The sequence below is a fragment of the Oncorhynchus clarkii genome, chromosome 16, assembly GCF_045791955.1.
Source record: "Oncorhynchus clarkii lewisi isolate Uvic-CL-2024 chromosome 16, UVic_Ocla_1.0, whole genome shotgun sequence".
Taxonomy (NCBI): domain Eukaryota; kingdom Metazoa; phylum Chordata; class Actinopteri; order Salmoniformes; family Salmonidae; genus Oncorhynchus; species Oncorhynchus clarkii.
This window is the reverse complement of record NC_092162.1, coordinates 32,791,383-32,819,358: the sequence shown is the minus strand read 5'-3', so window position 1 is coordinate 32,819,358 and position 27,976 is coordinate 32,791,383. Positions and strand designations below refer to the sequence as shown.

Genomic DNA, 27,976 nt, shown 5'->3' with positions numbered 1-27,976 from the left:
TTTCTGACAAATCACAAATCATATGTTCTGAGGGGAAATCCCAAATATGTGACAGCGGGTGACGAGGTCTCATAGCCTTTATACTGACTGTCATCATACAAATGGTATCGCCATGTAGACAACCATGTACACATCAGGCCACAGTTCACCGTTGCAACATGAAGTGTTTTTTTTATTTATCTTAATAAATCACGTTGCACAACATAAATAAATATGAACAAAAAAAAGCAGAAAAATAAAGCAGTGAGATCACTGCTTAATTCTTGTTAGTTAAGGCCTCGCGTGAAATTTCCAAAACAGTCAGTAGCAGCTCAGTACTGTTACAATTGTAATCACAAGTCCGTCATTGCTCAGGTGTTCTGGTAACCCTGAAGCTTCAGGAGAAAGTCCCTGTATTGCTCAATTTAAACTTTGGTTATGCAATTCTATAGTCTAAACATCTCCTCTCTCATTGCTACTGTCAAAGTTGTGAACAGAGTGCCCCATGGTAGCAGTGGGGTTATGGTATGGGCTGGTATAAGCTATGGACAACGAATACAAATGCATTTTATCGATGGCAATTTGAATGCACTAAAATACCATGAGGAGATCCTGAGGCCCATTTTTTTTTTAAAGGCATCTGTGACCAACAGATGAATATCTGTATTCCCAGTCATGAGAAATCCATATATTATAATTTTTTATTAGGGCCTAATTAATTTATTTCAATTGGGGCGGCAGGTAACGTGGTGGTTAGAGCATTGGACTAGTAACCGAAAGGTTGCTAGATCGAATCCCCAAGGTAAAAATCTCTCGTTCTGCCACTGAACAAGGCACTGTTCCTAGGCAGTCATTGAAAATAAGAATTTGTTGTTAACTGACTTGCCTAGTTAAATAAAGATAAAATAATAATTTAGCAATGTAAACAGCTTCCTATACTGTACCACTGTTTTCACCCTTAAGTACATACATGTTTATATGAATACACCAAACACAGAATTAAAAGGTTTATAAAGTCCAACATGTTTCCCTGTGTCATTAATCATAATATTCATTCAGTGAAGTGCCTCTCGATCAAGATTGATCATCCAGATCGCAGCTCAGTTTGCTACAGTCATATTGTATATTACACAAGATAAACATCTGGTGTTGGACTAATTTAGTTCCTTTCATGGCACATTTTCCTCGCCATTTATCGCTCAAATGAAATCCATATTCTTAAAATGGTTTTAAAACTAATTTTGAAGTACACTGAACAAAAATAAACGCAACATGTAAAGTGTTAGTCCCATGTTTCATGAGCTGAAATAAAAGTTCCATACGCACAGAGCTTATTTCTCTCAAATGTTTGGCACAAATCTGTTTACATTCCCGTTAGTGAGCATTTCTCCTTTGCCAAGAGAATACATTCACCTGACAGATGTGGCATATCAAGAAGCTGATGAAATAGCATGATCATTACACAGGTGCACCTACGTACTGGGGACAATAAAAGGCCACTTTAGAATGTGCAGTTTTGTCATACAATATAATGCCACAGATGTCTCATGTTTTGAGAGACATGCAGTTGGCATGCTGACTGCAGGAATCTCCACCAGAGCCGTTGCCAGATAATGGAATGTTTATTGATGGCAATTTGAATGCACTAAAATACCATGAGGAGATCCTGGGGCCCATTTTTATTAAAAGGTATCTGTGACCAACAGATGAATATCTGTATTCCCAGTCATGTGAAATCCATATATTATAATTTTTTATTAGGGCCTAATTCATTTATTTAAATTGACTGATTTCCTGGGTTGGCGCCCCCAGTATGCTCTCTCTAATTCTCTTTCTTTCTCTCTCTCGGAGGACCTGAGCCCATGGACCATGCCTCAAGACTACCTGGCATGATGACTCCTTGCTGTCTCCAGTCCACCTGGCCGTGCTGCTGCTCCAGTTTCAACTGTTCTGCCTGTGGCTAAGGAATCCTGACCTGTTCACCGGACGTGCTACCTGTCCCAGACCTATTATTTGACCATGCTGGTCATTTATGAACATTTGAACATCTTGGCAATGTTCTGTTATAATCTCCACCCGGCACAGCCAGAAGAGGACGGGCCACCCAACGTGCTTCAATACATGCATTGCTTGTTGTTTGGGGTTTTAGCCTGGGTTTCTGTACAGCACTTTGAGATATCAGCTGATGTACGAAGGGCTATATAAATACATTTGATTTTGATTTGATTTCCTCATGAACTGTAACAGGAAAATCAATTAAATTGTGGCATGTAGCGTTTATATATACACTGCTCAAAAAAATAAAGGGAACACTAAAATAACACATCCTAGATCTGAATGAATGAAATATTCTTATTAAATACTTTTTTCTTTACATAGTTGAATGTGCTGACAACAAAATCACACATAAATTATCAATGGAAATCAAATTTATCAACCCATGGAGGTCTGGATTTGGAGTCACACTCAAAATTAAAGTGGAAAACCACACTACAGGCTGATCCAACTTTGATGTAATGTCCTTAAAACAAGTCAAAATGAGGCTCAGTAGTGTGTATTGCCTCCACGTGCCTGTATGACCTCCCTACAACGCCTGGGCATGCTCCTGATGAGGTGGCGAATGGACTAAAGCATCCGCCAACTCCTTGACAGTCTGTGGTGCAAAGTTGGTGGATGGAGCGAGACATGATGTCCCAGATGTGCTCAATTGGATTCAGGTCTGGGGAACGGGCGGGCCAGTCCATAGCATCAATGCCTTCCTCTTGCAGGAACTGCTGACACACTCCAGCCACATGAGGTCTAGCATTGTCTTGCATTAGGAGGAACCCAGGGCCAACCGCACCAGCATATGGTCTCACAAGGGGTCTGAGGATCTCATCTCGGTACCTAATGGCAGTGCTCTACCTCTGGCGAGCACATGGAGGGCTGTGCGCCCCCCCCCAAAGAAATGCCACCCCACACCATGACTGACCCACCGCCAAACCGGTCATGCTGGAGGATGTTGCAGGCAGCAGAACGTTCTCCACAGCGTCTCCAGACTCTGTCATGTCTGTCACATGTGCTCAGTGTGAACCTGCTTTCATCTGTGAAGAGCTCAGGGCGCCAGTGGCGAATTTGCCAATCTTGGTGTTCTCTGGCAAATGCCAAACGTCCTGCACCGTGTTGGGCTGTAAGCACAACCACCACCTGTGGACGTCGGGCCCTCATACCACCCTCATGGAGTCTATTTCTGACCGTTTGAGCAGACACATGCACATTTGTGGCCTGCTGGAGGTCATTTTGCAGGGCTCTGGCAGTGCTCCTCCTGCTCCTCCTTGCACAAAGGCGGAGGTAGCGGTCCTGCTACTGGGTTGAGGCCCTCCTACGGCCTCCTCCACGTCTCCTGATGTACTGGCCTGTCTCCTGGTAGCGCCTCCATGCTCTGGACACTACGCTGACAGACACAGCAAACCTTCTTGCCACAGCTCGCATTGATGTGCCATCCTGGATGAGCTACACTACCTGAGCCACTTGTGTGGGTTGTAGACTCCGTCTCATGCTATACCACTAGCGTGAAAGCACCGCCAGCATTCAAAAGTGACCAAAAAATCTGTCAGGAAGCATAGGAACTGAGAAGTGGTCTGTGGTCACCACCTGCAGAACCACTCCTTTATTGGGGGTGTCTTGCTAATTGCCTATAATTTCCACCTGTTGTCTATTCCATTTGCACAACAGCATGTGAAATTTATTGTCAATCAGTGTTGCTTCCTAAGTGGACAGTTTGATTTCACAGAAATGTGGTTGACTTGGAGTTACATTGTGTTGTTTAAGTGTTCCCTTTATTTTTTTGAGCAGTGTATATTCAGTATATATACTGTATACACTGTATAGTTTAATACTCCAGTTAAGTACTTTGTGGTGTTAGTTTTTAGTGAAAAGTTCTCGATCGCAGCACCGGGGAGAAAAAGTAAAAAAGTCAGTCAGTGGCTGTCGCCACAGTTACTTTGGGGATTGATCTTCCACGGGTGACTCCTCTGCAGGCAGTTCTACAGGTTGCTCCGTGGGTTGCTCCTCCGGGGGGTTGTCAAGCAGCTCAAACATGTCGTCGATGACCTGCCACAGGCAGTTGTCCAATGGGAAGTCGTTGTCCACCAGGTTGACTAGGAAGTAGTTGTCGTGGATGTACTTGATGATCATGCGTGATGGCGACTCGTCCTCATACAGCTTGGCCCACTGCTCAATCCACAGGGCAAAGGCCTCGTCCTATTAAAAGAAGGTGAAAACAATTAACTCTACGCATTTCTGAAAGGTGGGAATTTCAAGTGTTTCGACATTGATTTAGCTTTACAGCTCTGATAAAACTTTCAGGAAGCTTTATAAATTCCACACAAAATAATGACTTTGAAAACGATTACTTTAAAAGGCCTCACGCTCCAGCTCAGAGAGACGATGTAGAGGTTTAAAAATTCCATACTCAACTAAAATCTCAGAAAATTTTCATAGAGAACCAATGACAAGCATTTCACAAACTCATCCGAGTCAAGGGAACGTTCCAGAACCAGAAACAACCCCTAGCACACTCTGTTATTACTTCTGAGAGATGGTTTCACCTCATTGCTTACAAGTGCATAGGGGGTAATGTTCCTGGAAGGGGCCAGTAGGTTAATGAGATGACCTTTGACCTTTACCTTCCAGTACATGAAGCTGACTGGATCCACCACCGTGGGCTGGACAATCTCCCTGCCGGGGAAGATGCCCCACGTCACAGCATTGGGTTGCATGTCATGGGCGTTCGTCGTATTCTGACCCTGTAAATGGAAACAATCGACCAGTAGATCAATCCAACGATCCATTCAATTCACAAAACAGGTGTAAATGTAGGCTAATATATATAGATGAACTTACATGAACATTGACAATGTGGTAGTTGACGCGAGGTTCGTACTTCTTCAGCACTTTGAGGAGAATGGTGACGTTTTCACTCGAGGTGAAAAATTCCAGATAGGCCTGTTGAATTTGCAAACGTCGCACAGCATTAGGTTAATGTCATTACATGATTAGTATGCGTGTAATACAATAACTAAGTTTGAGAAACCTTTAATTTATTCACTCTTCCTCATTTCTAGGAAAGATTGTGAATCACCCAACTCTCAACATCGTGACAAGAAAGAAAAGGGGACAGCCTTCATTTTCCTAAACAGTTATTTTACCTTATTTTAATACTTGATAATTTGAATGACTTTATGGATGTTTAAATTGTGTTATAAATTCAAATGTTTAAATCTCCCCTCCCTTTGGTAGGCCTACCTTCTTTCTACAATTATTTTGGTAAAACTTTACTTTAAGCCTGCAGGTACAGTATGATGATTTATAACTTGTTATAAAGTATGTATGTATGAGCCTTTATCATGTTATATAATCTTATAATTGGTAATCCCCAAAACCAAACCACGGAGGCCTAACTTCACCTTCTGGAAGACGTAGCCCCCCGGTGGGCCCCAGCCCACGATGGGGTCGTCGGAGGGCTTGCCATTGATGGTGGGCTGGGAGTTGATGGTGAGGACCCCCCGGCGGTTCACCTTGTCGAGCTCGTCCATCATTAAGTTGGTCTCCGGAGCCAGCGGCTCGTCGTTCCATGGTAGACACATCACCTAGGAGATAACAGCCTATCATTGATGTCAGTTGAGCAAAGCGTAAATAAGGGTTTAGGTGGTAGTCATAATGGCCACGTGGGTCGAATTCATGAAGCTCCAAGCGAAAGAAAGCTGACTGAAATATTTCAGTCTGAAGTGTCCAGGGCCAGGCGTCACCTTGTGTCCGGCGCAGTTGGGCTGGGCCTTGATGTAGCTGGTGAAAACCTCGTAGACACTCTGCTCACTGGTCAGCTCCTCGCCCCACATCTTCAGCAGGGCGTCCTTGGACGACTTACTCTTCAGGTAGAACAGGTAGTAATCGTTGAGTTCGCCAAAGGCTGGAGATGACGAGTTGCCCCTGAAATAACACAGAGCCAAGCTGATAAGTCCTGGGAACATTGTCTTTTCACTGATTATACAGTACTTATTCACATGGAAAAGTCACAGAATAGGTTGAGATAACAAACGTACTGTATATCATGCATTCCCTTCACTATTAGACCAATGACAGCTACAAAAACATTGGAAATGTAACCATGTCTAACCACAAACTAGCCAAGGTGCAAGGTGATTTCTCTAAAGCTTTTGTCCAGTGTATGGCTTGCTCACCATCGTCCGTTGGGGAAGTCGTCCCAGTCCTGTGTTCTGTATATGTAGCTCTTGGGTCTGGAGGCCCAGAAGATGGGCCGCACGTCCTCCACTTTGCGTTTGGGGTGAGCACTCACCGCCCAAGGGAGTGGACGCCTGGCAACCCAGGAAGACAACCAGAAGGCATCAGTACTAGTAGAAAAGGGTGTGACAGCAGTTATTCCATTCTAATACATAGGCAGTTCAATTTCATGTGAAGTGGTTTGTTTGATTTTATTAAGCTTTCCAGGACAGAGTGTGCATGTACCAATCAAATTGAATCTGATTATTGTGCAATAGACAATTACATTTGGTTCTCTTTCAAATACTTGTTTTGATGTATCACATATAATATCAAAAGTATCTGTTGGAGACAGACCGGTATAGTGATGAATGGGGTGAAAAGGAGCCACTCTGCCCTCTGGTTATTCTCGCTTCTCTGCCTCACGAAGAGCAATAGTACTGTAGCTTTCCTCATATCGACTGGATACCCGTTTTCCTGCTTAACTGCTCACAAGTGAACCATGAAGGATATCGCTGCCGTGCAAAAGGTCTTCAGACCCTGTCGAGAGGTTGAGTACTAAGGTTTTATTTTTGTATCGAAATTCCTTATCTACTTCTCAGTCTCTGTTGCTTCACGGCTAGCTTGAGACTCCGTTAGGCTAACATGGCTAGCTCACTGAGAGGCAAGCTATCCGCACTAGCATACCCTACCTGCAACGTGGTAGCATTGTCATCTCACTTCTCTCGTGTAGTTTAACCTACGTTCACCCGTTCTGTTAACTACACCGACCAGCTCAGCCTCATGGCACCCTTGTTTACGGGAGCACTCTATCTGAAAGTTAACTCTGCCACCACATGGTTTCCTTCAGTCAGCACTGAGCTAGCCATGGCGTACCATGAGGTAGCTGCTAGCTAGCTAACGTCCCACCCCTTCACCACGGGATAGCTGCTAGCTAGCTAACGCCCAACTAGCCTCACGGCTATAGGGTTCTACGAAGCTCATTATTGCTAGCTGTTAGTCGCAAGGCTTCTAACTAGCTAGCTTCGTACGCAGTTTACACTTTGCTCCTATAACAGACGCTGCTCGGTCCCCTTAGCAAGCCTCATTCCTCACAATGTCCACTGCTACCCCGCCAGGGACGAGCCTAGCACTCGAACCCCCACATTCATGTGCCTGTAGGTCCATGATTGCAGGGAAAGATTCCCACCCTCTATGCATCAATTGCTTGGGTAAGGGACATCCCCAAGAGGCGCTCGAGGACCCGGAGTTCTGCAAGCACTGCAGATGAGGGCTGGTCTGAAGAAGAGGCTTAAACATACTTCGATCTTGATAGCCCCTCTTGCCTCCAAGCAAACAGCGACACCTGAGGGTAGGCTCTCTGCAACCTCTCCCAGTTAGGGAGAGGTCACGGATAGCCTTGACTCCCTCCCGTCACTGTCTGATGATGTAGCAAGTTAGGGGACAACAAGGAAGAGGAGGAGAATAATCTCACGGATATCCACAAGATTGCTCAGGAGGTGCGGACTGACAACCCCATTCTCCCCCTTCTCAAATCTGCAAGCCTCACGGCCACGAGAGCAGTGGAGCTGCCTCTCTAGTGGAGTTTGGGATCCTTCATGTCTGCCAGCGGGCTGCGGCCAGACTCTGCATCGAGTGGCCGTCTCCTACAGGGGCTCAGGGCGAGTCAAGGGACCTATACAATGGGAAGAGACTCCTGTCCCAAAGATTCTTGTGTACCCCTAGCCTGGATATGCACAATATGGAGGAATTACAGACCTGAACCTCTGTGCCTCCCAAGGCTGTGATCGTACCATCAGCCTAGCGGTTGTGGGAGGAATGGCGCTTTGGCTGAGCTTATACTGCATCTTGGAAGCCCCAGTGTCACCCAAGGAGTTGTTTGGGCCCACTGTCGCCGCCATGCAGCAGAAGTGTGACATGCACAAGAAATAAGGCAAAGCCTTTAACTTTTGCTTGCCCCGCAGACCAGGGCCCCGTGGACAGCCGCTGGTTCCTGCATCTCGTCCCTGCATCACAGCTGGGAGGGGGCAACAAGCTGGCCTTGGGGGACTGAGATCCCCAGTGACGCAGCAGCCTGCCAAGACTCAGGCTAGGCCATTGAACCAGGCGAAACCTGTAGTAAAGCTGTCTTACGCTGCAGCAAGGATCCACCCCTCTAACCTTCCTAAGGGAGGTGAGGAGGGCCGGCCAAGATAGGGCCGTCGGCCCACTGCCCTACCCTCGCTCTTCGGGTTTAACATTTGATAGGTGAAGGAGTAGCATTGTTTTCACCACAGTGGAAAGGCAGGGCTGCGTTGAGACAAAACCCTAATCTCTTTGCAGCAGCTCACTTTAGGGACTGTGCTCACATGAAAAAATGGTGCACAGATGTCTGTGATCGTCTGAGACCAGCCACCCAGACAGCTGATGAAACTGTGGGTTTGCACATCCAAAGAATTTCTGCACAAATTGTCAGAAACAGTCTTAGGGAAGCTCATCTGCATGCTCATTGTCCTCACCAGGTTCGGCGTCATAACCGATTTCAGTGGGCAAATGCTCACCTTCAAGGATTAATCCCGGTTTCAACTGTCCCGGGCAGATGGCAGACAGCGTGTATAACATTGTGTAGGTGAGCGGTTTTCTGATGTCAACGTTGTGAACAGAGTGCCCCATGCTGGTGATAGGATTATGGTATGGGCAGGCATAAGCTACGGCTAACGAACACAATTGCATTTTAAAATCGATGGCAATTTGAATGCACAGAGATACTGTGACAACCTCCAGAGGCCTATTGTCGTGGCATTCATCTGCCACCTCATGTTTCAGCATGGTAATGCATGGCCCCATATCACAATGATCTGTACACAATTCCCGAAAGCTGAAAATGTCCCAGTTCTTCTATGGCCTACATACTCAGACATGTCACCCATTGAGCATGTTTGGGATGCTCTGGATTGACGTGTAAGACAGATTTTGTTAGCAACAAATGCGGCAAAAGGTACAGTAAATGTAAAATACAGATAAACAGTGTAATGTTTAGATTCAGTCGTGTCAGGTGAATCAAATGTATTTATAAAGCCCTTTTTATATCAGAAAGATGTCAAAGAGCTATACAGAAACCTAGCCAATAACCCCAAACAACAAGCAATGAAGATGAAGAACTGTTGTGTCCTCATCTTTTGTCTAATAATTTCCCAAAATCTCCAAACTTTTCCCTTGTAATTGCTACCATGGTCATGCATTCCATATCTCTATAAGAAACATTTCAATTTAGCCCTATCCATATAGGCCAATTCCAACAAGTGAAGGGTTAATGATCTTTATTTTATTTATTTAACCAGATAGGCTAGTTGAGACAGAGTTACACATGGAATACACAAACAGTCAGTAGAAAAAGTATATACACAGTGTGTGCAAATGAGGTAGGATAAGGGAGGCAAGGCAATAAATAGGACATGGGGGAAAAGTAAATACAATATAGCAATTAAACACTAGAATGGTAGATGTGCAGAAGATGAATGTGCAAGTAGAAATACTGGGGTGCAAAGGAGCAAGAAATAAATACATACAGTATGGGGATGAGGGAGTTGGATGGGCTATTTACAGATGGGCTATGTACAGGTGCAGTGATCTGTGAGCTGCTCTGACAGCTGGTGCTTAAAGCTAGTGAGGGAGATATGAGTCTCCAGCTTCAGTGATTTTTGCAGTTCGTTCCAGTCATTGGCAGCAGAGGAATGGAAGGAAAGGCGGCCAAAGGAGGAATAGGCTTTGGGGGTGACCAGTGAAATATAGTGCTGCTATGGTGACCAGCGAGCTGAGATAAGGTGGGGCTTTACCTAGCAGAGACTTGTTGATGACCTGGAGTCAGTGGGTTTGGCGACGAGTATGAAGCGAGGGCCAGCCAACGAGAGTGTACAGGTCGCAGTGGTGGGTAGTATATAGGGCTTTGGTGACAAAACGGATGGCACTGTGATAGACTGCATTCAATTTGTTGAGTAGTGTTGGAGGCTATTTTGTAAATGACATCGCCGAAGTCGAGGATCGGTAGGATGGTCAGGTCAACTTTTTGATTTTGGCCGATTAAGCCTGGCTCACAGTCGTCATCCCAATTCATCCCAAAGATGTTCGATAGAGTTGAGGTCAGGGCTATGTGCAGGCCAGTCAAGTTCTTCCACACCTATCTCGACAAACCATTTCTGTACGGACCTCACTTCGTGCACAGGGTCATTGTCATGCTGAAACAAGTCTAGATTAGTCTAGATTGTCATTGTATTCTGTAGCGTTAAGATTTCCCTTTACTGGAACTAAGGGGCCTAGCCCAAACCATGAACAACAGCCCTAGACCATTGTTCCTCCTCCACCAAACTATACAGCTGGCACTATGCATTCGAGCAGGTAGCGTTCTACTGGCATCCGCCAAACCCAGATTCTTCCGTCGGACTGCCAGATGGCGCAGTGTGATTCATCACTCCAGAGAACATGTTTCCACTGTTCCAGAGAACAATGTCGGCTAGCTTTACACAACTCCAGCCGACGCTTGGCATTGAGCATGGTGATCTTAGGCTTGTGTGCGTCTGCTCGGCAATGGGAACACATTTCATGAAGCTCCCGATGAACAGTTCTTGTGCCGATGTTGCTTCCAGAGGCAGTTTGGAACTCGGTAGTGAATGTTGCACTTTTTACCCGCTACGTGCTTCAGCACTTGGCGGTCCAGTTCTGTGAGCTTGTGTTAGCTACCACTTCACGGCTGAGCTGTTGTTGCTCCTTGACGTTTCCACTTCACAATAACAGCACTTAGTTGACCGGGGCAGCTCTAGCAGGGCAGAAATGTTATCAACTTACTTGTTGGCAAGGTGGCATCCTATGACAGTGCTATGTTGAAAATCCCTGAGCTCTTCAGTAAGGCCATTCTACTGCCAATGTTTTGATTTGATACACCTGTCAGCAACGGGTGTGGCTGAAATAGCCAAATCCTTTTAATTATACTTTTGCACATATAGTGTATTTCATTGAACTGAGATTTTAAAAGCCACATATTGGGCTTCACCTCTTTTTGTTATGAGGTTCTTCCCAATGGGTTGTTTCTGCACATTCTCGGTGTGTACTCTCAGTAACGGGACCTCCGAGGGTTGGTGATGTTGGGCCTACCCTGGCTTCGGACAGCATGTTTTTTGCGATATGGGAGTTGGCCATATCCCCATATGTGATACAACGAAATTAGTACTTGAAAGAGAACTTAAGTTTACTTGCGTAACCTGGTCCTCTGATAATATGACTAAGACGGATCACTGCCTTTCCCTGCTCGCAAGGGCGTGAGGAAGAGAAGCACGCTTGAGAATAAGCAGAGGGCGGGAGTGGCTCCTTTTAAAGAGCAACTACCCATAAAAAAACAACTTCACATTTAGAAAACAGCTTATGGTCACGTCGGTGAGTCAGAAACATTTGATTATACTGTCAAAATTGACTAGTGTAAATAGGATAATTCTTGTCATAAAGTCGGTCTCGTCAAAAACAAGAGTTTTATGACTGCATCACAAAGTTAATGAAGGTTGGGTTTGTTTCAATCCTGTCCATATGCCCACAGCTGGCAGTACAGGTGCACGTGACCCAAACGCAATGTCAGTGGTAAATTTGGGTCGACTTTGGAATCCCTATGGGGCTAGTTAGGGACCATCGGTAAATTCCACAGTGTACATGGGACAATATATAAAAAATTCCTACAAATTGACTTAAAAACGTCAAATCAATTACATATTGTAGAATTTCATATACAAATATTGAAAGCATTTAATGACAAAATGAATGAAGCAAATTTTTTAAACGAGGCCAAATCAGGAAGTGCAGTCGTCCTTTAAGAAAAGGTTAGGGTCTCGCCTCATTCAAGTAGGCGATCCTAAACAAATTCCCATATGTGATACATCTCACTCATATTGTCAGAGAACCGGGATTACGGTAGTAGCTTTACATTTCATTATTCTTCAAATACTGTGTCAGCTAAATCAAGCAAGCAACCTGAAGTGTTTGAAAGAAAAAACAATCCTATTTGGACCCAGGTATGGTGTGGTGGGTGGTCCGGGCTTAGACAACCAACCTGGGGTCCTCGATCCAGAGGCCCAGCTGCCGCAGAACCTCCATGGTGGCCACCTCGCGGTTCAGCGTGTAGAAGTGGAGGCCCGGCACATTGCCACTCTCCAGGAGCACGCGGCACATGCCCACGGTCTGCTCAATGCCGTAGTTGCGGATGGCTGCGTCGTTGTCCTTAATGGGCTCGATGACCCGCATGATCTCCTCAGGCACTTCCAGCTTGGACAACTTCACCAGCTGCCTTAGAGACTGGTAGCCCTGGAGGAAAGGAGGAATGATAAAACACAAAACAAAACATAAATACTTTAGAAAATCATTTCAAATACTTTAGCTGTAATTGGTTGAGCTTGCCTGTTAAAATTAAGCAAACCCCGCCCACCAGGCACTCCAAACATATACTGCCCCTTATGGGAAAATGTCCCCTTGTCCGATGAATGATGTTTTGTTTTTGCACGGAACATACTTGGTCATTTGCTACAACATTGCTCGCTATCATCACATCCTAGAACATGCCATTCCAAGAAAGCGTTACAAAGTACGCAACCCCTCCTTTTCAACCTTCGACAAATGTAGTCTTTGACCACACCACCCCACACACAAGTCCATGGCCCAGTTTAGGCCTATGTCCCATGTTCCTGGTAGGGCTGAGACGATACCAGTAATGCAATATTTTTTCATGGCAAAAATGAAAACAATTTTGGTCCTTTAAAAACCTGCTCTATGTAAAAAAAAAAGAAAAAGAAGTGTGCTACAGCTTGGAAAATAAATACATGTGACTCTGGATAACAACATAATAATGTTTGTTTCCAACATTAAGGCTGTTCTCCTAAAGAAGTCAAATCCGCCTCGAGTTTTGTTTCCTTGCCGCAATACTAACGAGTATCCCGATAATGGTATCGTCCCGGCCTTAGTACCTGGATAGGGAAGATGCCTGGTAGGATGGGGCAGGTGATCCCTATGGCCCTGCAATCTCTGACAAACTTGAGGAAGGTGTCGGCCCGGAAGAAGAGCTGGGTGATGATGAAGTCTGCCCCGGCGTCCACTTTCTCCTTCAGGTGTCTCAGGTCCTCGTCGTAGCTCTCTGCCTCCGGGTGGCCAGTAGGGTAGCCTGTCACAATAAATTAGTTTTAATGTGCAGTGTGTGTGTACAGGTCACATTTTACCAACAACTTGAAGGACTAAATGGCTTTACGGGAGATAAAATGCTCACATCGTATAAGTAGGTACAACAGCCTACTTTAAAGTCCTCCACAAATAACCTGACGAAAGGATATCATTAGTATAAAATGACAATATGCTGAAGCTGTGTAAAAAATTAAAAATAAATAAAAAAAAGAAGTAATTTTGCATCAATCATACCAGCCACACAGATGTCAAAGTAGTCATCAAACTCGCAGCGGATGTGTTTGACCAGGTCTGTGGCATAGTTGAAGCCCCCTTCTTCCTCTTCCCAGTCAGCCCCTACGGGATCTATAAAGAGATCAGGAAAATATGGTGCTCAAAGGGAATTTGTCACAATAAGACGTAGCTACACTTAAAAATATGAAAACGCAAGATGCAACAATTTCAAAGATTTTACTAAGTGACAGTTCAGTGAAATCAGTCAATTGAAATAACTTCATTAGGCCCTAATCTATGATTTCACATGACTGGGAATACAGATATGCATCTGCAAGTGTATTTTTTTGGATCAGAAAACCAGTCCATCTGGTGTGACCACCATTTGCCTTGTTATGGTATGGCTATGGTAAGTGGGCGCCGACAGACATGGCAGCTCTGCTTCTAGCTCCTAAGCAACTTTGCAGTATTTTGTTTTTTGTGTGTTATTTCTTACATTATTAGCCCAGAATGTTTGTGTTATTACATACAGCCAGAAATAACGTTTGAATATCAGAGTGGTGGTAACTCACCAGCATTACGACCAGAAATACAACTTTGCTGAATTGGATCCTTTGTTCACAAGTAACGTTTCCCAGAGGCTGCTCCAAGACGCTGCCAGCGGAGAAGAAGTATTCGGAGTGGACTTCTAGTCCCACTCAAGAGGCAGGCACACCATCCACCGCTTCTGAGTATAGTACTCGCTAATGTTCAGTCTCTGGACAATAAAGTAGACGAGCTCAGGGCGAGGATCTCCTTCCAGAGACTTCAGGGACCGTAACAGCCAGCTGGGTTCTCAGTTCATTGCGCAGACAGGAATAAAGAACTCTCCGGGAAGAAGAAGGGCGGGGATGTATGTTTCATGATTAACCACTCATAGTGTGATTGTGATAACATACGGACACTCAAGTCCTTTTGCTCACCCGACCTTGTATACCTCAATCAAATTCCGACTGCATTTCCTCCCAAGATAATTATCTTTGGTTAGTTAAAGCTGTGTATATTCCCCCTTAAGCCGATACTCCCGACAGCCCTCAAGGAACTACACTGGACTTTATGTGAACCACATATTCTGAGGCCGCATTTATTGTATCTGGGGATTTTAACAAAGCAAATTTGAGGAAAACACTACCGAAGTTCTATCAAACACATGGACTGTAGTACTTGCTTAGGAAAAGCCCTAGAGATGCTCCTCCCTTCCTATAGGCAGAAACTCAAACAGGAAGTACCCGTGCTAAGGTATATTCAACGCTGGTTTGACCAATTGGAATCAATGCTTTAAGATTATTTTGATCACGCGGACTGGGATATGTTCCAGGTAGCCTCAGAGAATAATATTGACATTTACAGACACAGTGACTGAGTTCATGAGGAACTGTATAGAGGATGTTGCTCCCACGGTGTCTATTAAAACCTACCCAAACCAGAAACCAGTGCTGCCTTATATACATAGACATGGAATCAGTGGCCACTTTAATAATGTTTACAAACTGCTTTACTCATCTCATATGTATATACTGTATTCTACTCTATTTCAGTCAATGCCACTTTAGATGTGCGTTGTTGTGAATTGTTAGATACTACCGCATTGTTGGAGCTAGGAACACCAGCATTTCGCTACGCCCGCAATTTAATCTGCTAAATATCATTCATCATCATGGTATCTCTGTGCATTCAACTTGCCATCGACAAAATCAATTGTGTCCGTAGCTTATGCCTACCCATACCATAACCCCACCGCCACCATGGGGCACTCTGTTCACAGCGGTGACATCAACAAACCGCTCGCCCACACAACGCAATACACGCTGTCTGCCATCTGCCCGCTACAGTTGAAACCGGGATTCATCCGTGAAGAGCACACTTCTCCAGCGTGCCAGTGGCCATCGAAGGTGAGCATTTGCCCACTGAAGTCGGTTACGATGCTGAACTGCAGTCAGGTCAAGACCCTGGTGAATACACAAGCTTCTCTGAGATTGTATAGAAATTCTTTGGTTGTGCAAACCCAGTTTCATCAGCTGTCCGGGTGGCTGGTCTCAGACGAACCTGCATGTGAAGAAGTCTGATGTGGAGGTCATGGGATGGAGTGGTTACACGTGGTCTGCGGTTGTGAGGCCAGTTGGACATACTGCCAAATTCTCTAAAACAACATTTATGGTAGAGAAATGAACATTCAATTCTCTGGCAACAGCTCTGGTGGACATTTCTGCAGTCAGCTTGCCAATTGCACACTCCCTCAAAACTTGAGACGTGACAAAACTGTACATTGTAGAGGGGCCTTTTATTGTCCCCAGCACAAGGTGCACCTGTGTAATGACTGTTGTTTAATCAGCTTCTTAAAATATGCCACAGCTGTCAGGTGGATAGATTATCTTGGAAAATGAGAAACGCTCACTCACAGGGACTTAAACTAATTTGTGCAAAAAGTTTGAGCAAAATAAGCTTTTTGTGCATACAGAACATTTCTGGGATCTTTTATTTCACCTCATAAAACATGGGATGAACACTTTACATGTTGCGTTTATATTTCTGCTCAGTATACACTACCGGTCAAACGTTTTATTACACCTACTCATTCAAGGGTTTTTCATTTATTTTGACTATTTTCTACATTGTAGAATACTACTGAAGACATCAAAACGATGAAATAACACATATGGAATCACGTAGCAACCAAAAAAGTGTTAAACAAATCTAAATATATTTTTATATTTGAGATCCTTTAAAGTAGCCACCCTTTGCCTTAATGACAGCTTTGCACACTCTTGCCTTCTTAAAAGTTCATTTGTGGAATTTCTTTCCCTCTTAATGCGTTTGAGCCAATCAGTTGTGTTGTGACAAGGTGGGGGGTATACAGAAGATAGCCATATTTGGTCAAAGAACAAGTTCATATTATGGCGAGAACAGCTCAAATTAGCAATGACAAACGACAGTCCATCATTACTTTAAGACATGTCAGTTGATGCGGAAAGTTTCAAGAACTTTGAAAGTTTCTTCAAGTGCAGTCGCAAAAACCATCAAGCGTGATGATGAAACTGGCTCTCATGAGGACCGACGCAGGAATGGAAGACCCAGAGTTACCTCTGCTGCAGAGGATAAGTTCATTAGACTTACCAGCCTCAGAAATTGCAGCCCAAATAAATGCTTCAGAGTTCAAGTACACAGACCCATCTCAACATCAACTGTTCAGAGGAGACTGTGTGAATAAGTCCTTCGTGGTCGAATTGCTGCAAAGAAACCACTACTAAAGGACACCAATAAGAAGAAGAGACATGCTTGGGCCAAGAAACACGAGCAATGGACATTAGACTGGTGGAAATCTGTCCTTTGGTCTGATGAGTCCAAATTGGAGATTTTTGGTTCCAACCGCCGTGTTTTTGTGAGACGCAATGTGTGTGAACACGTGTATTTGCCACCGTAAAGCATGGAGGTAGTGTTATGGTGTGGAGGTGCATTGCGGGTGACGCTGTCTGTGATTTATTTAGAATTCAAGGCACACTTAACCAGCATGGCTACCACAGCATTCTGCAGCGATACGCCATCCCATCTGGTTTGGGCTTAATGGGCCTATCATTTGAGATGGTTTGGGATGAGTCAGAATGCAGAGTGAAGGAAAAGCAGCCAACAAGTGCTCAGCATATGTGAGAACTCCTTCAAGACTGTTGGAAAAGCATTCCAGGTGAATCTGGTTGAGAGAATGCCAAGAGTGTGCAAAGCTGTCATCAAGGCAAAGGGTGGCAATTTGAAGAATCTCAAATGTATTTTCTTTTGTGTAACGCTTTTTTGGTTACTACATATGTGTTATTTCATCATTTTGATATCTTCACTATTATTCTACAATGTAGAAAATTATAAAAATAAAGAAAAACCCTTGAAGTGTGTCCAAACTTGACGGGTAGTGTAGTTTCCATGCCCCTCTTGAAAAACGCTTCTTCGCAATGAGAGAAATCTGGATAAATAAGGGTTAAACTGAGACTCAGTGATATGATTTTACCACAAGCCACAATGTGAACCAAAGCAATTGCAATGAGAGCGATGCAGGAGGCTGTAATTGTGAGCGATATGACATGGCCACGAGCAGCAATATGAACAAACATTTTTGAACAGGAATTCACTTCAAATATCAGGCAGACCCTCAGGCTATTGGAATACAATAGCCAAGCGCACACACAAACACTCCTACAATAGACTAACCATGCTCTGGATAGAAGAGCAGGGTTGTTCCAAAGATCAGCTCACCCTACCCAAATTCTAACCTTAACCGTTAAGAGGAAAATATGAAAACTGCCCTTAAACCTGTGCCTATGTGCAATGTAACCCTACTCGATGTGGCCCTACCTCCTCTTAGAGCCATGATGTTCTTCAGGCCAAGGTGTTTGGCTTTGCTCAGGTATCCAGTGATCTTTTCTTTGGTCTGGTTGCAGCAGGTCAGGTGCAGGATGCTCTCCAGGCCACAGTAGTTGACCGCTGTGCTGGCAATCATCATAGAGGAGGTCTCCTTGTCCGAACCTGGGTCCCCCGCCGGATGCCAGGTAATATCTATGAACAGGGGCCCCCCAGAGCCCATGCGATCAAATCTGAATGGGAAAAATGGGAGAGAGAGAAGATGTGGTTAGTTAGTAGCTGCTTTTAGCAACTCTAGTATTTACACGTCCCTAGCGTTGCTGGGAATTGGCTGGCAAAAAAAATGAATAGTCCACCGGTAGTTCAATACAAAAATTTGAGGCTTGGTCCTTATGCATGGGTGAATTTGAGAATTTAAAAAAACATGTAATTTAACATATAATTAAACAGATTTTCCAAACGTGGATCTGTTGTACATGCATGCAGCAGCTCCTCAGCTAGGTCAAATCCTCTCTGCTTACCTCATGTCAAAATAAAAGTCCCTCACAAGTCCTTGCTTTTTATGGCACACATTCATGATGTAAGTGTAGAGAAATTGGGTCTACAACAGACCCACGTTTGGAAAGTCTGTTTAATATATGTTCTATTAGATGTTTTTTTCTCAATTTCCCTCCTGCCTAAGGACCAATCCTACGGACAATCGGCAGAGTAAGTAAAAATTGAATTTTATTTCACTTCTGGCAGACTATTCCTTTTTTTTTTGCAAGCTAATTACACACTAGCGTTGCTAAAAGTAGTTACTTAGCAGTTTAGCGAGCAGATCCGACCCACTTGCTTACAGCTGCACTAGGAACAGACAGGCTTCCTGTGTAGATTAAGACAACGTGGAGCCAGCGCAAAATATGGCTCGGAAAACGTACCTCAATCCAGGAATGAGAAATACGTTGTACTCCAAAATTGCCCCATTATCCCAACTATTACAGAGAATATTGAACAACTGCTAGCTAACTATCAGTTGTACATTCTTCTCGTGTAACAGTTGGGATAATGGGGCAATTCGCAGTACAATGCATTTCTCATCCCTGGATTGAGGTACATTTTCCAAGCCATATCTCACACTGGCGTCGCTGTGTCTTAATCTACACAGGAACCCTGTCCGTTCCTAGTGCAGCTGTAAGGAACCGGGTCGGATCTGCTAGCTAGTTAGCTGCTAATTTCAAACTCTGACCTCGTTTTGAGTTACTAGCTAGAACAAGCCAACGGCAGATGAGTTTCAGCTACAGACCTAGAGACGAGATTGACAGCCCCACTGGCAGTACGAGGGGGGAAGAACTCTAGGGAAAACCAGTGGTCGCCTGACTCTGTCCGCCTGCGCATCTTGTCCCGTAGCCTTTCCGTGCGGTCGGCAGCCAGCACAGGCGTCGAGGAGCGAGAGCTCTCCTTCGAACTCTCGCCGCCGCTGTTGCTCGTGCCACTTGAGTTGCTTTTGGTGCATGTTCGCCAGGTGTCGTCGACTCTCTGCACATTATTCACCATGCTGCTGCAGAATAAAAACAGTGTTTGACTCCCAAACTGTCCTGAGTGTGCTTAAACTGAAGCTCTCCCTATCACACACACACACAAATGGGCATTCCTGGTGAAAATGTGAAAGACATGCTAGCCAGCATGCAACACTGCTTGCTTGCTAGCTAGCTAGCTAGCTGTTGAACAGAATTTATGTAGGTAAATTAGAGACAAGTGTTCAATAATATATGATTTGCACATGTAAAATATGAATTGTACCTGTATAATCAGTTTTGTAGTGGCAAAAAATATTTGCAAACATGTAACTTATTTTGAGAATAAATGCTGATCTTAACTTTCTTTGACAATAAAGTTTCTACCATTGTTTCCTATGACTGAAAATAGCTGTTCTGATGTCCAGAAACTATCACTAACCCCGTTTGGACGAGGACTTCTACTTCAATGAGTCGGAGGCGAAAGACATTGATTATCCCGGACCAGGCCCAAATCCCAGACACTCGTAGAAGGTGCAAAAGAGGCTGGCATGTGGGCACCCCGGTGTGACTATGGCGGCGAAATAATAAAAATAGCTTCTACCCTCTGTTCTATTGGTGAATGTGAAATCGCTGGAGGCTAAACTGGACAAGCTCCGAATGAGACCATCCTATCAACAGGACATTAAGAACTGTAATATACTATGCTTCTCTGAGTCATGGCTGAACAAGCACATGGATAATATACAGTTGAAGTCGGAAGTGTACATACACCTTAGCCAAATACATTTAAACTCAGTTCTTCACAATTCCTGACATTTAATCCTAGTAAAAATTCCCTGTCTTAGGTCAGTTAGGATCACCACTTTATTTAAGAATGTGAAATGTCAGAATAACAGTAGAGATAATTATTTATTTCAGCTTTTATTTCTTACATCACATTCCCAGTGGCTCAGAAGTTTACATACACTCAATAAGTATTTGGTAGCATTGCATTTAAATTGTTTAACTTGGGTCAAATGTTTTGGGTAGCCTCCCACAAGGTTCCCACAATAAGTTGGGTGAATTTTGGCCCATTCCTCCTGACAGCGCTGGTGTAACTGAGTCAGGTTTGTAGGCCTCCTTGCTCGCACAGACTTTTTTTCCCAGTTCTGCCCACAAATATTCTATAGGATTGAAGTCAGGGCTTTGTGATGGCCACTCCAATACCTTGACTTTATTGTCCTTAAGCCATTTTGCCACAACTTTGGAAGTATGCTTGGGGGTCATTGTCCATTTGGAAGACCCATTTGCAACCAAGCTTTAACTTCCTGACTGATGTCTTGAGATGTTGCTTCAATATATCCACATCATTTTCACTCCTCGTGATGCCATCTATTTTGTGAAGTGCACCAGTCCCTCCTGCAGCAAAGCATCCCCACAACATGATGTTGCCACCCCCGTGCTTCAAGGTTGGGATAGTGTTCTTCGACTTGCAAGCCTCCCCCTTTTTCCTCCAAACATAACGATGGTCATTATGGCCAAACAGTTCTATTTTTCTTTCATCAGACCAGAGGACATTTCTCCAAATAGTACGATCTTTGTCCCCATGTGCAGTTGCAAACCGTAGTCTGGCTTTTTTAATGGAGGTTTTGGAGCAGTGGCTTCTTCCTTGCTGAGCGGCCTTTCAGGTTAGGACTCGTTTTACTGTGGATATAGATACTTTTGTTTCCTCCAGCATCTTCACAAGGTCCTTTGCTGTTGTTCTGGGATTGATTTGCACTTTTTGCACCAAAGTAGGTTCATCTCTAGGAGACAGAACGCTTCTCCTTCCTGAGCGGTATGGCGGGTTTGTGGTCCCATGGTGTTTATATTTGCGTACTATAGTTTGTACAGATGAATGTGGTACATTCAGGCATTTGGAAATCGCTCCCAAGGATGAACCAGACTTGTGGAGGTCTACAATTTTTTTCTGAGATCTTAGCTGATTTCTTTTGATTTTCACATGATGTCCAGCAAAGAAGCACTGAGTTTGAATGTAGGCCTTGAAATACATCCACAGGTACACCTCCAATTGACTAAAAGTATGTTAATTAGCCTATCAGACGCTTCTAAAGCCATGACATAATTTTGTGGAATTTTCCAAGCTGTTTAAAGGCACAGTCAACTTAGTGTATGTAAACTTCTGACCACTGGAATTGTGATACAGTGAATTATAAGTGAAATAATCTGTCTGTTAACAATTGTTGGAAAAATGACTTGTGTCATGCACAAAGTAGATGTTCTAACTGACTTGCCAAAACTAGTTTGTTAACAAGAAATGTGTGGCGTGATTGATAAACGAGTTTTAATGACTCCACCTTAAGTGTATGTAAACTTAAAACTTCACCTGTAAATCTAGCCGTTTTTTTTCTATGCATTAGAAGGACAGAATGTAAGAGAACAGTAAGTGGTGGTGGTCTCTTTATTAACAGCTGGTGCACAATCTCTAATATTAAAGGAAGTCTCAAGGTCCTGCTTGCCTGAGTTAGAATACCTTATGAAAAACTGTAGACCATACTATTTAATAATTTAGTTTCTGTATTTTCCTAGCTGTCTATTATTTACCACCGCAAACCAATGCTGCCACTAAGACTGCACTCAACGAGCTGTATAGGGCCATAAGCGAAAAAGAAAATGCTCATCCAGAGGAAGTGCACCTGGTGGCCGGAGATTTTAATGCAGCATTCCACCTGTGCAACTAGAGTAGAAAAATCTCTAGATCACCTTTACGCAACACAAAGCTCTCCCCTGCCCTCCATTTGGCAAATCGGACCATAACTCTATCGTCCTTATTCCTGCTTACATGCAAAAACTCAAAACAGGAAGTACCAGTGACATGCTCAATACGGAAGTGGTCAGATGAAGCGGATGCCAAGACATAGGACTGTTTTGCTAGCGCAGACTAGAATATGTTCTGGGATTCATCCGACAGAAATAAGGAGTCTACCACATCAGTCACCAGCTTCATTAATAAGTGCATCGATGACGTTGTCCCCATAGTGAACATATCCCAACCAGAAGCCATGGATTACAGGCAACATCCGAGTTAAAAGTTAGAGCTGCCGCTTTTAAGGAGCAGGACACTATCTGGACATTTATAAGAAATCCCACTACGCCCTCCGATGAACCATCAAACAGGCAAAGAGTAAAAACAGGACTATGATCGAAACTTGTTCAACAGTCACAAGGCTGCAGGGCCAGATGGATTACCAGGACGCATTCTGACCCATTCTGGAATACCCACATGTTTCAAGCAAACCACCATAGTCCCTGTGCCTAAGAAAGCAAAGGTAACCTGTCTAAATTACTACCACCCCATAGTACTCACATCTGTACCCATGAAATGATTTGAAAGAATGGTCATGGCTCACATCAACACCATCATCCCAGAAACACTTTCCCACCTGGACAAAAGGAACACCTACGTGAGAATACTGTTCATTGACTATAGCTCCGTGTTCAACACCATAGTGCCCTCCAAGCTCCTCACTAAGCTTAGGACTCCTCCCTCTGCAACTGGGTCCTTGACATACTGATGGCCACCCCCAGGTGGTGAGGGTAGGCAACAACACATCTGCCACGCTGACCCTCAACACAAGAGCCCCTCAGGAGTGTGTGCTCAGTCCCCTCCTGTACTCCCTACCACGACTGTGTGGCCATGCACAACTCCAACGCCATCATTAAGTTTGGCGACAAAACAACGGTGGCAGGCCTGATCACCGACGATGATGACAGCCTATTAGGGAGGTGATCAGAGACTTGGCAGTCTGGCACCAGGACAACAACATCTCCCTCAGCATGGGCAAGACAAAAGGTGCTTATCATGGACTACAGGAAATGGAGGGCCGAACATGCCCTCATTCACTTCGACAGGGCTGTAGTAGAGCAGGTCAAGAGCTTCTTGTTCCTTGGTGTATACATCACTAAGGAACTATTATGATCTAAACACCAACACAGTTGACAATGCCCCTACCCCCTCAGGAGGCTGAAAATATTTGGCATCTTATCCTCAAAAAGTTATACAGCTGCACCATTGAGAGCATCTTGACTGGCTGCATCACCTCTTCGTATGGCAACTGCTCGGCATTCGACCGCAAAGCTATATGGAGGGTAGTGCGTACGGCCCAGTACATAACTGGGGCCATACTCCCTGCCATCCAGGAGCTCTATACCAGGCGGTGTCAGACAAAGGCCCTAAAAATATTCAAAGACTCAAACCACCAAGCACAAATGCAATGATATACATTTTATTGGCTTGCTGTATGAGCTGCTTTTCCTGAAAATGTATATCTGACATAGCTAGCTAGTTGTTGTTGTAGTGCAATTTCCATTAAATGTTACAGCCCCAACATGATCATGTAATCATGCATCTGCAAACCAGCAGGAGAAAAGCCTGCTTGCGTGAGATAGCTAGCTAGTTTATGTTGTTCAAACTATAATATTAGATCACATTTACAGGAAATGCAGCTCAAATAGCAAGCCAATTACAATGATAGACATTTTTTTGGTTTGACATTGACATCTAGGTATCTAATCTTTTTTTTAATAGCTGTAGCAGTTTGCTCTCGTCTCGTCTGGGCACTGCAACAGCCAAATTGAAGCAACTACACATCTAATCTTTCCCATCGCCTCATCTTGATTCTACAGGGAGCTAGCCTTTTCTCTTCAAAACATCACTAGCAAGCTAGCTAATGTTAGCCAACTTGAGCATAGATCTCAGCTTGCTAACTAGCAAAGCCAACAAACTGTCTACACACCAAATATACACGGAGCAAACAATCATTTCCTAAATTAATGTTAGTCTCAACCATTTGAAAAGTACATAGTACCTATTGCTCTGTTACACAATGTAAGAACCACTAGATACAGGCTAACCAGAACAATCTAATGATAGCTAGCTAACCAGCCATGCTATTTCGATTGAGAAGAGGCCATGCCTTTCTGTAGCTTTCAAATTCTGTTAATATCATTTAGTAATTTTAACACATTTTATCCATATTAGCACAGTGGAAAACGTGCTTCCAGACCGGAACCCTGGCACCCTGTTTGAAAGCAAGTTCCAGAATGACAACACCTCACCTTATTGGTCAGACGAATATGCCCGCCTGAATAAAATAATTCCCTACAAACCTCACTACTCCCATCATCCCCATCCAAAATACCACATAATCCCCATTCCATCCAACCTCTGACCCTATAAAACAACCTCTCCCTTTCTACATCATACATTTCACAAAATAATAATACATGATCAACTGTTTCCTCTACCATTCAGCCATTACACATTCCAGTACCATGTTTCACTACCAATTTTAGAGGAATTCAATCCCATATGCCATAATCTCATCCTGCACAACATAACTTCCTCCCTTCTGTTCCCATTTTATGACACTATCTCCTGTACAGATTTCCTTGTACTATAGGAATGCCCTTACTTCTTTTATCCCATTGTCTCTGCCAGCAATCTAACCCATTTTTCCAAATCAATGTTTTATTTTCCCCTCTACCCTCTATATCCACAATATTATTTTCAGTTTTTTTTGCTGTTATATCTACTATATAATTTCCATAAAATGTATTTGCCAGAATCCAACAGAACTTAATTGTAATACCATTTATTTGTAAGCCCAACAGCATCATTCTTTTTTTTGTATTTTACCTCTTTTTCTCCCCAATTTCATGGTATCCAATTGTTTTTTAGTAGCTACTATCTTGTCTCTACAACTCCCGTACGGGCTCGGGAGAGACAAAGGTTGAAAGTAATGCGTCCTCCGATACACAAGCCGCACTGCTTCTTAACACAGCGCGCATCCAACCCGGAAGCCAGCCGCACCAATGTGTCGGAGGAAACACCGTGCACCTGGCAACCTTGGTTAGCGTGCACTGCGCCCGGCCCGCCACAGGAGTCGCTGGTGCAAGATGAGACAAGGATATCCCTACTGGCCAAACCCTCCCTTACCCGGACGACGCTAGATTCCAATTGTGCGTCGCCCCACGGACCTCCCGGTCGCGGCCGGTTACGACAGGGCCTGGGCGCGAACCCAGAGTCTCTGGTGGCACAGCTGGTGCTGCAGTACAGCAGCCTTAACCACTGTGCCACCCGGCAGCATTATTTTTTTTTACCATAAATCCTCCCGTTCTGACTTCCCAGATATTAAACTACATGAACTGATGCAGAGTCCGAACATATTACTACTCTTCTTGGTTGTTACCAAACAATATGTGGAAAGATACACAGATAACTTGAAACACCATAAGGACCATTATTTTACTGCTCCAACAGCACCTTGCATTTTCTATTAGACAAGGAATATTTCTTCCACTTATCCAAATGGCACCAGCATCTGCATATACCCTGTCCGATATTCCCGAAGATATCATCAATCATCCATGTGAATAAGATAGGACTAATAGCACTACCCTGTGGAGTTCCATTTTCCACCTCAAATTCTCTTGATAACTCCGATCCCATCCTGACCTGGAAGGTTCAATCAAACAAGAAATCCATAATCCAGTTGTACATTCCCCCACTAATTCCCTTTCCATTCAATTTCATCAGTAGACCTTCCCATAACATTGTATAATATGCTTTTTCAATGTCAAAATATACTATTGATATCACTTCATTCCTTGCCAAAGCTTTGGTCAACTCAGTACTAACTGTAACCAATGCATTAAGTGTAGTTCTTCCTTTTCTGAATCCACTCTGGTATAGACGTCAAACCTTTTGTTCCAGAAAATACAACAATCTGCCTACAACTTTTCCATTAATTGACATAGAGAACTTACATCAAATCTGCTGCTTGCTTATTTTTTTACAACTACAAAACTTTCGCCACAGGTTAGTTGCTAAATTAGTGCCAAAACAGATTTGACATCGGCAAATGTACTTTTGATTCAGCCCATACTCTACACAGACCGGTCAGCATTACCAATCTGCAGTAGGCCTATATGCAAATAGTCCATTGCCATATATGGATCTGTGCCCTTTACTTTGAACTTACAACTGTGGTTCTTAGTAGGATGTGCATGTTTTGAGATCAAAACAAGAGCAGCATGTAGCCACGTGTGCACATTTTGTTCATATTCTTTGCTAGTGAGTTATTAGCCCAGTTATAGATAATTTGTAGTCAGCAATAGGAGAGTGGTTGCTTCCTTCAAGACCACAACACGTGTACATTTCTAGACATCTTTAAAAAGCCAGTCAAGTAAAGAGCTTTTGCCTTAAAGGGGCAGTGTTGAGTAGCTAATAGCCTGAGGCTAGCACAATTTGTCTGATTCTCTGTAATTGTATTGGAATAATAATGCATTTAATTTTGTAAAGTGGCTTCTTGAATCAAACATCCTTTTCAGTCACCTCCTTGCCTGAAGGACAAGTGGATAATCAGGTTAATGTTAAACCCTGCATGTTTTTTTTCTTCAAATGTCTTATGGAATGTAGACCTACATCGAACGCCACACATTGACTGCTACTGTAGGCTGAATGATTGAACAGCGATTTACATATTAAAATGTTATGGGATGCATTTTCAACATTGTTTTTTTATGTTAGGCCTACATTATGATCAAATAGCCACATTAGCCTACTTGGCCACTGTTAAAGCTAAATTAAAGCGGGTACAGCCTCTGCGCTCACAGTTAACGCGCGCTGGAAGTTTTACAGAATTCACACAAGGTTCAAGTTTGTGCTCAGCAGATCTGAAAATTGCTTAACGTTACTACCGAAAAAAAATGTGGGACCATTGCTTGAAAGTGTTGTTGCATTCATTCTCAAAAGAAGTTAAATGTTTGCTAATATTTTGCCACTACAAAACTGATTATATAAGTGCAACTCATATTTTACATGTGCAAATCATACTTTACATGCTTGTACACTTAACGTTATGTCTCTAATTTACCTTAAGAAGAACTATCTTGCTAGTGAACCACTGAACAGAATAAACAAATCAGCTACAAAGAGAAGGTTGGTTTGCTATACTGGGCAAAAATGCAAACAAAAAATACAGAGAACGCATAGCTACCGTTAGCCTACCTGTTTCTCTCAATTATTATAGTCTATGTAGCTATTCCCCCAGGTTCGCCTCCACTATGTGAGTAGCTACAACGTGGAACTGCTTATTTATGTCCGTTCCGTCCCAAGAATGAATTTTTCAACAGTAATGCCAAATATTTTTCAGTGAGATCTACTATTGGCTCCTTGATTTGTCGCTGGATTACGTTTAGCTGTTTCCGCGACGACGTAACATCACCAATATGCCTTGCTGCGGTCCACGGCATAGCGTTTTCTCCCCTCTCCCGCCGCACACACCACCGGAATGTGCTTCTATGCCTATATGTTGCTCGCTCAGTGCTATTCGGGATCCTTGGGACGTCCATACCCTAACCTTAAACGATACAGGCTGGTTAAAGGTACTCTGCAGCACCAGGGACGTCGA

The 27,976-nt window shown here is 43.7% G+C and overlaps 1 protein-coding gene across 2 annotated transcripts; it reads right to left on the bottom strand.

Annotated features, from left to right (window-relative positions):
- Positions 1-151: 151 nt before the first annotated feature.
- LOC139368326 (methylenetetrahydrofolate reductase (NADPH)-like) lies at positions 152-27,976 on the bottom strand. 2 transcript variants are annotated; one of them, XM_071107083.1, is made up of 12 exons: positions 27,574-27,976; positions 19,310-19,564; positions 18,019-18,257; positions 13,663-13,773; positions 13,218-13,411; positions 12,311-12,561; positions 6,201-6,335; positions 5,769-5,949; positions 5,427-5,609; positions 4,864-4,965; positions 4,647-4,766; positions 152-4,221 (listed from the first exon to the last, which is right to left on the bottom strand). In XM_071107083.1, exons 2-12 carry the CDS (start codon positions 19,558-19,560, stop codon positions 3,958-3,960), a joined length of 2,031 nt encoding a protein of 676 aa, XP_070963184.1. In that variant the 5' UTR covers positions 19,561-19,564; positions 27,574-27,976; the 3' UTR covers positions 152-3,957. The 2 variants fall into 2 exon arrangements, with proteins under 2 accessions (XP_070963184.1, XP_070963185.1); XM_071107084.1 differs by lacking the exon at positions 27,574-27,976 and adding an exon at positions 27,440-27,502.